Source organism: Macrobrachium rosenbergii, chromosome 23, assembly GCF_040412425.1.
Source record: "Macrobrachium rosenbergii isolate ZJJX-2024 chromosome 23, ASM4041242v1, whole genome shotgun sequence".
NCBI classification, from domain to species: domain Eukaryota; kingdom Metazoa; phylum Arthropoda; class Malacostraca; order Decapoda; family Palaemonidae; genus Macrobrachium; species Macrobrachium rosenbergii.
The window spans coordinates 39,094,469-39,104,118 of NC_089763.1; the positions used below are offsets into that span (position 1 = coordinate 39,094,469).

Genomic DNA, 9,650 nt, shown 5'->3' on the forward strand with positions numbered 1-9,650 from the left:
AAATTCTCAGGAGCGGCCCATGAAACCCAGCCACGGTCCGGTGGTGGACTGTGTTGTTGGTACCTACTGTATATCGGTGCCGGAAGTACGATTATGGCCAACATTCAATAAAGTAAAAATTACTCAGGCTACAGGGTTGCAATTTGGTATATTTGATGATTGGACGGTGGATGATCAACATACCAATTTGCAGCCCTCTAGCCTCAGTAGTTTTTAAGATCTGAGGGCGGACAGACAAAGACAAAGTCAAACCCGTCACAATAGTTTTCTTTTACAGAAAACTAAAAAGAAAGGGAGACGGATTGTAGACTGTTTAGGAAACACAAGCGCTTGAATTTTTGGCATCGCCTATATGTGATTTTCAAGTTCATATTCATTTTAAGCTTAAGAGTGTTTATTGCAATATTTGTAAGATATGTAGGCTATACTGACTGATTCTTCGACTTGCATAGACTCTTCTAGGAAACACAAGCGCTTGAATGACTGAATTTCTACGTTTACAGAATTTTTGGTATATATGTGATTTCCAAGTTTATAGTCACTTTAAGCTCAGTGTATTTATTGTACTATTTGTAAGACACACATGCTGACTGAATCTTCTACTTGCATAAAATCTTATTGCATAAAGAAAAGTTGAACGGCTGTTGGCAGTAACATAAACCCCTGATTTGTTTTCTGGTATTGGGTTTTATTAAATCAAATAAAATAAAGGACACAGTCTGCTGTGAGCAACAAATGGATAAATAATCATTAGTTTCCTAATAAATAAAAGACAAAAGGAAGAAAACTGCATTAGGAAGCAAGAGGCTTAGAAACATCTCCTAGGTAGGCTAGTTCTAACATCTATTAAATTCACATACGAGGACATTAAGTAAATGTACAAAGCATGTGCAATCAGAACCTAAATTGTATAATTATAAAGAAACTTTTACCTTCACACAATTAAATACAATTAGCAATATTTCTCAAACGCCTGCGACTGAATTAAAGTTTTTGCAAAAAAAAAAAATAAAAAAAAATAAAAAAATAAAGGATTTTCAAGCGACTCGACTTTTTCATTTGCAGATATGGTTACAATAACATTAAATAAAAAAAAAGAGAAAATAACCTTATGACTTTGTGGTAAGGCTGCACAGAACCTAAGCTACCGAAAATTAAACAATGATGCGCAATTCGGCATGAAAAGTAAAAATAAAGATTAATTTGAATAATTCAGACTTCGCGTGGTGATTAAGCGCTACTTTTTAACCGAAAAAGACCCCACAAAAAATTAATAAACTTTAACCGAAGAAATTTATTATCACTCATTATATAAATTTCAACAACAATGACTCCCTGTTTTAGAAACTGGTCAAGGAGGAATGAGTACTTTACAGGGAAACCGAACAATTCCGGGCAAAACACCCTTGTGCTCGAAATGCGGACGCGAGCAGTGAAGAGAAAAGTCATGTGAAGGCCGACGGAACGGGGAATCTTTAGTCTGATGGAAAAAAAAATACACAGAGAGGAGAAAGAGCAGGGCTCAAGATTCATGTAAGCGTGACTGGAATAACGGAAGCAGTGAGAGATTTCCAAAACTTTGCGAATGGATGGATGAAATATAAAATTTAGGTCAAAGGTCAAGCGCTTGGGCCTATTAAGTCATTAAACGCTGAAGATAATGCTGAAACAATTGTTAGGAGAGGGATGGAAGTAAGACGGAAGAAAGAGAATATGAAGGGAGACACAGTAAAAGGAATGAAAGGGGTTGCAACTAGGGGCCGGAAGAGGCGCTGCAAAGAACCTTAAGATATACATACAGAACACTACGTGCGGTGCACTGAAGGCACTAACCCCCTAAGGAGCCTAATTTTGAGACAAAGTTAAGAAAGTCAACGATTCCCACACAAGATTTTTCAGAAAGGCTCGACACACACACAGCAACTTCCGATTTGTTTTCAAGTCTTTATGTATACACACATACACATTCCAGTCTCATTTCTAGTTTCTTACTGTGACCAGAGGCCACTCTTGATACAGTCGGTGGGGCTACTAATCTTTCCATTTTCCCTACTTTGTCAATGATCTCTTACCTACTAATTTACAGATGATCTACCTTCCTTCCCAGCCCTCTTTGAAAGCTTCTAACGAAGAAGGCGAAACTTGGTTTATTTAAATATTAATTCTCTCTGCCCAGCGTCCCTTCTACTTTTCGAACGATATCTGAGAATTTAGAAATTGAACCCCCAGACCTACCAGTACCAGCGTGTCGGTTTTATAATGAAACAGCGTGTCTTTGCAAGATAACATCACGGGTTTAGTAAAGTTCTACTAAGCTATAGGTACCAAAATAAAATATTTCTTCTCCTCACCTCCCGCAGATTAAAGTTGAATATATAAGTCCTTGTGAGGAGTGTTGTTCTTTACTCACTGTTCTCTAGCGTCTTATAAACCGCCTTAACCTACACTACCTATCTTCAGAATTCCATCTTCACCGCTGATTATTTTTCTAAAGTACAAATATCATTGGGAGGGCAACCTTACGCTCGTCTTTAGCCCACGCCCAAAGAAAATCAGAAAAAGGAAAACGAAGAGACGGGCCTAACCATGAAGGAGGCAATCGACCTGCTTCTTTAAGAAACGCTACGGAATCATGAAAAACCAGAAGCAGGAAGAGAATCCCAAAACCCGAGGCTTACTGATTTCCACAGATCAGAGATGGGACGAGGTTTGCCCGACGGATGTTAAGAGGTCGTATGATAGGGTCCACGTGTGAAATCGCCAACCAAGGCTCTACGGCGGCTTCTCAGCTAGGGTGTGGGACTGTTGCGGACTGTCCGTTTGTCCTGAATCACTCGCCCTGGATTTTCAGTCCGAGTTTGGAATCATTTAGGAAATTCCTTAAGATTCTGACCTCGATCTGACGATGCTTGACTGGAGAGGTACGCAAGTTTTTCCTATAGTAGTCACCATACAACACAGTTTGTTTATATATATATATATATATATATATATATATATATATATATATATATATATATATATATATATATATATATTATATAAATGTATATATATTATAAATACATTATAAATATATATATATATATATATATATATATATATATATATATATAGATATATATATATACACAAACATACATACATATATAAAGGCATATCAACACTGCGCACGGGGAAGAGGGAGAGAGAGAGAGAGAGAGAGAGAGAGAGAGAGAGAGAGAGAGAGAGAGAGAGAGAGAGAGAGAGAGAAGCAAAGTGACAACGCTCGCCAATCCATCATTGCGCGCGACACACAAGATAACGAAATCTCTACTTCGGCCGATTGGCCTAAAAAGGAAACACGAGTTAATGCCAATTGTCCAGCCTAACTTCTTCAGCTCTTCCGAAAAACAAATAGAACGCGATTTCGGAATATCGGAGGAAATTATACCAACAGGAAACCAGAAATGTAGAAGATTTGCGGTATTTTCGACGTCCGGAAAGGGTAAATATTACCGAGAAAAGAAAATTTCTTTCTTCCATATATGCAGCACAAGAAATGCCATATATAAACCGCCCCCCCCACAACAAAAAGCACACTGTGCTGGCATTACAACAATTCAATGCAACAACAACAGGACTAGGGATTTTAACAGTTGAACTGAAGATGTTTACTAATGTGGACAAGGGATATTTAATATTCAATAAGGACTTTTAATGTGAAAGAGTTTTTGAATGTGAGCAAGGAGTTTTAACGTTTTCAAAGTGGAAAAAATATTTATAAATAAAATATTTCTAATTTCACCCTGTATACTAAACGTTTAAAGTGAACCCAAGCTTTTTAACATATCCCGAAATTAATTAGCACGGCATTGAGTGTACGACCCTACCAGGGTTTATTATTGTAATAAGTATTTAATCTACACCCGTCAATGTTAAACTGACAGACTTAAGAATAAAATATATTTATAATTTATTTGCTCTTACTACAAAATCGCTAAATTATCAACACAAGAACGCACTCACACATTCGTAGCTAGGATTATGCATCCAGAGCATTGGAACAATCGTTTTCCGCATATGGAAAAACACAATGGATGAGTAATAACAGGAACATGTATCAATCGCAATTGTAAAAGGAAAGAAAATATGGAGCAATAATATAAAAAAATATATTAAATGATAGTATTTGGAAAAAGCGTTTATGGAAACATGTACAACTGAACTTTATATGGGGGAAACATAGTAAGGATTCCTACTTTGTTAAAAAAGCTCAGAGAGAGAGAGAGAGAGAGAGAGAGAGAGAGAGAGAGAGAGAGAGAGAGAGAGAGAGAGAGAGAGAGAGAGAGAGAAATAATTATCCAGAGACCACAAAAAAATTATATCGATCGAGCAAGTCTCTGGATTTCAGATCATTATCAACATTTCATCCATACCATAGAATAATAATAATAATAATAATAATAATAATAATAATAATAATAATAATAATAATAATAAATCCCAGGAGATTAGATTTACAGCATCACCTCCCAGGCAAAGATAACAAGGTGTACGGCAAACCTTTTCAATTATAATGATGGAAGGTGATTGCCTGGGCTAAAAAAAAAAAAAAAAAAAAAAAAACGTACTTTCATGGCCCCCACAAAGCCCAATTTGTCGCAGTAAGTAACTTTTAAATACCATTATATACCGGGTAATGGGTATTTCGTGTTCGCTTCCGGGAATAACGAGTCGATGGCGATAAATCCACTTCGTGAGAGCAAACTGGAGAGGAGTTACGGTAATTGTTGATTATTATTTAAGATTATTTAGAAGATGAACCACATTCATACGGAACAAGCCCACAGGGGCCATTGGCTTGAAATTCAAGCTTCCGAAGAATATGGCGTTCATCTGGAAGATGTAACAGAAGACAAAACTAAATACGGAAAAGAGATAGGTACAAATATAAAATACAAACCAATTAAAAGTGAGACCACAAGACGCACAAAAATTGAATAATAATAATAATAATTCTTCTAATAATAATAATAATAATAATAATAATAATAATAAGAAGAAGAAGAAGAAGAAGAAGAAGAAGAAGAAGAAGAAGAAGAAGAAGAAGAAGAAGAAGAAGAAGAAGAAGAAGAAGAAAAAAAGTGATGTGCTACTAAGGAGGCAGGATGCAACCCGGAACCCCACACTATAAAAACAACCCAGTCACATAGGATGACTCTGATAGAGGACAAAAATTATAATAATAATAGATTCATTTATTCTATTTTATTCATCGGTACTCGGGGAGTACCGCACCAAATCTTCGAAAACCCTAACCCTTAATAAAAGCTGCAGCTGCACTAAAGTAATATATAAATATAATAAAAATGATACAGAATAACTCAGAAAAAAAAAACAGAAAGAAAACAAGAACAAACTATATAAAAATGAACGCCCCCAAAAGTAAGGGGCCTCAATTAACTGAGTGAACGGCAAAAGGGATGGATGACCTCGATTAAGGCCTACAGCTATCTTTCTAACCCCGTGTGACCCTTAATGACTAAGGGCCCCTATCAAAATATGACAACTCGGTAAATCAGCCGGTGTAAAATAGGCCTATCCACACACGAAGCGCATCGTGGATATACCTTCGTAGATAAAGAATATACTGTGTGTATATGTATATATATATATATATATATATATATATATATATATATATATATATATATACACGTACATATACACATATATATACATGCACTTACGAGATCTTTCCTAGATAGTGACCCCCAAGGGTTTTAACCCGGTATGTATCCACCTCTGCGGCGTGTTTAGTACAATCAGCCCCTTGGGGATTACCGTAAAAACATAAACAAAACTGTAAATATCTTACAGATAATTACCCCAAGAAATATTAGTATTAACGTCCTAGAAAACCCTTGACCACTATCTAGAAAGATCCCACATACATGTATATATAATATATATCTATATATATTAACATACATGTGTGTATGTGTGTATATATATATATAATCATTTCAATATCTGAACATCGGAAGACTCAGGCCTACCTAATATCAGCTACAAGTGAGAGGAAAAAAAAATCATAGAAAAACATTTAGCCTACCCATGACTCAGCTCGCTTCCATCACTCAAGATAAAGGAAGCTTGCCAGTGCCGGAAATAACTACGACCTCCTTACACCTTCCCTAACTTAGGCTAATACGGCGCCGTGAGCAGCTCCTGGAGTTTACCGAAGGCATTGCATGGCAAAACAAAACTCCCACTTTACTCCCGTACTTAGCCTATCCACGTTTAGTAACGTCTAGCCAGCAGCTAGTACCATCTACAGTAGCAGTGGTTTTTCATTGTAACCATAGAACTGCCCATGGATACGCCTACCAGTCTTGAAATGTCAGCGCAGTTAGGCATAAATCAGCCTACCGTAAAAAAAGGAGCCGTTATCCTTGTCGTCAATTCAACTGCGCTGACATTTAAAGGGCGGAGACTTCTGATTTAACGAATCCACACTACTAACAATGAATTTGTAAAAGTTTAGCAATGCAGAGAAGGCTTTGGCCATCATCAAGATGTATTAACATAATTTATTATACGATTAAAGCCTTTCACTAATTCTGTTTATTAATTCATTGCTAATTGGTATATACCTCATGACGTGAGCCCATAATAGGCAGATCTGCTGTACTTCAGCATGGATTGTTTTAAGCCTACATTTCACAACTATAGTTACCGTACAATACATGCATTCCATTAAAAAATATGTATATTTTAGTAAAAAATATATTTATATATATAAATATATATATATATATATATATATATATATATATATATATATATAAATACTAAAACTATGGCCATAAGAGGCAATATGTTAAATTTAAAGATGGCTAGTTATCAGTCTAGATGTGGTAGGTGACTAAGCAACCAAATTTCGACTTAGCAATGCCGAGAGCCGATTGCGCAACCAAGCTTTCGTTAATAAACTCGTCGACTTATCATCGGGAAAAGCTGATAGAACAATTTCTTATGCTCTTAGAAACAAATAATACCGAGCAACTTCCCCAAAATTATAATAAATTCACAAATGCATAACAGCCAACTCACCGAACTCACCCGCTTCCCGCCAGACGAACTTTCCATCAAGCCGCAATAATTGAATGAGATTTTTATTAAGCGTTTACTTTATACAATGCAAAAATGCTAAAATAAAAACTGCATGCAGAATACAATACTGTCTCTCAAACTGCTCAAGCTACGTTAACTTCTCACGCCTAGGTAGCCTAATTACTTAAGTTCATGAAACCGTAGTTTATCTAGTCTACCTTTCCACAAACACTTTTAATATTTTGGGCAATTATATTACTAACTATCCCATTACAGGAAATCTTACAAAAAAAAAAAACACCAAATCTTAAATAACGAATTCTGATAAAGGTAAATCGGATGGTGTTATACCATAGTAGTCCCAAGGATACTCCATATGATTATATGAAGAAGCTCCTATCTTCACGACGATTACGTGAAGGCAGTTAAAGACAGTAACATAGTACCTCAAATATTTCACATATTTTTCTTTCCTGAATAATTACCAACATAGTAAGTAAATAAATATCTTATTTAAAATTGACACGAATATATACAGTAGTTCTCTACAGGAAACGGAATGGGTTGACTGGATTAGGGAACAATGTTGTTTGATATATACTTACTTACATACATACGGTACATACATATATTATGTGTGTGTAAACTAATATAAATTAAGTGCTGAATACGATATAATTTACAGTTATTAAAACCTACTGATAACTCGCCTCTACATATAAAACAACCGCACATCTAGTGAACGAATGAAATTCTAAATAGGATTTTAAAAAGTCAAGGATTAACTTCATTTTTTCCTTGTCTACTTTTGGAGGTCCTTGTCCATCGGGTGTCTATTTTTCTTAATATATATATATATATATAATATATATATATATATATATATATATATATATATATATATATATATATATATATGAGACGATGGGCTAATTCATTAGGTCAATAGTCCACTAAAAACATAGTTTACCAACTTTGACCCTGAAAGGCCAGATTCTTTTCATATATACACAGCTAAACAGTTCCTTTATCGTAAAGCTTAATATGTTTGACAACTAATGGTCAAAGATGACAAATCAGGATATAATTTTTAAGTACGAGCTTAAAGGCTAAGTTAAATGGTAATAAGTTAAATTAATTTCATTAACTGTAATAATAACATCGGTGTGAACTCCTACTTTCTATTTTCCAGGCAACAAGAATTTCATATTGAGCCAAACTTCATGAACAAATATTAATTACAACACTGATCATATATTTATTAGTAAAACTATAACAAGGGTTTTGAGTAGGATATACCTTTGTTAAACAGAGTAAGCAATAACCTCGTACGTCGAATCGAATCTTATAATTATTTCACCCGATATATCACATCTCTTTATACATCCTCATACTCATAAAAAGTTTAATTAAAATAAAATGATGACCTTGGAATAATGGAAACAAAGTTAGACTGACATTAAAAATTGCAACACCAGTACTTCAACAGCAGGCCTAAGGCAAGCTAAGGAAATACTGATAGGCTAATGTAACCCGGTAAAAAGAATAAGCTGGAGCAGCTAGACCTACAATCACTGGCGCCGCGGCGTGAACAAAAGTGGGCGTATCCTCAGATTCTCTCTCTCAAAGCAAAGGGTAATATGGGAAAAATATATAAATCGATTTGACAGTATTATTTATGAGCACTAGGAAATGTGAAAATAAGGAAGCTGAGAGACAGTTCATGCATTTGTAATTTAAAGCTTACAGGTGTTCCCATGAAAAGTTCTATACCGCGAAAAAACAGAAACGAGGAAAAATATAACGACAAAAAAGAAAAACACTTACCACCACCAATAATTTCGTTGTCCACCACAAAAAGCCTCCATTGATAGCGCCAATCATAATTCCTTCACTAAAAATAAAAGCTCGTTCTACAACAACTTTTCACACCGCCAAAACACTTTTCCTCAATTACGAAAAAAAACCTCAAGACATGAAAAAAAGAAAATGGCAACACTTCAATGAAAAAACAAAAATTCGGAACGCCGTTACTGAAGAAACTTTTCTTCTTCTACTTCTTCCTCCTCCTCTTCCGTGGCGCTAATTCACGTGGGTAAACTGAAGAAAACACTGCATGACACACAGCACACAGCGTGCATGTGAATCCCTGTCCACTTACAAAACACCATGGGATTTATCATTATCTAGACGCAAATATGGATTTTCGACGAAAGGTCATATGGCACAAGAAGGCTCCTCCTTCGTCTTCTTCTTTCTCTCCTCCCCAGGTAGTATAAAAATCAGAAGATGCCCAACGCTGCCCTCTCTCTTCGCTTGTCAAGTTTGGCCTTATTTTCGCCTCGGTAAAAACTTTGCAAACGTTGCTTTCATCGGGAAATGGAGGGCGCCATTCACAAAATGCCGTTCATTTCTGTACACTTGATTATCACTCGTGAATGGTTGAACTTGAACGGCAAGTGCATAACAAGGCAACCACAGGTGCGCCTCACAACCACTACCGCGGAGCGAGGAGTGAAACTACCTCTCTTCACCAATGCTCACAGCACACT

The 9,650-nt window shown here is 35.8% G+C and overlaps 1 protein-coding gene across 1 annotated transcript in view; it reads right to left on the reverse strand.

The window, feature by feature from the left end:
• LOC136851521 (metalloprotease TIKI1-like) overlaps positions 1-9,650 on the reverse strand; it is a 504,849-nt gene extending 495,199 nt beyond the window's left edge. The window contains exon 1 of the mRNA XM_067125751.1: positions 8,926-9,650. Within this exon, the coding sequence (XP_066981852.1) occupies positions 8,926-8,982 (57 nt within the window). The 5' untranslated portion in view covers positions 8,983-9,650. The remainder of the gene's footprint in view (positions 1-8,925) is intronic.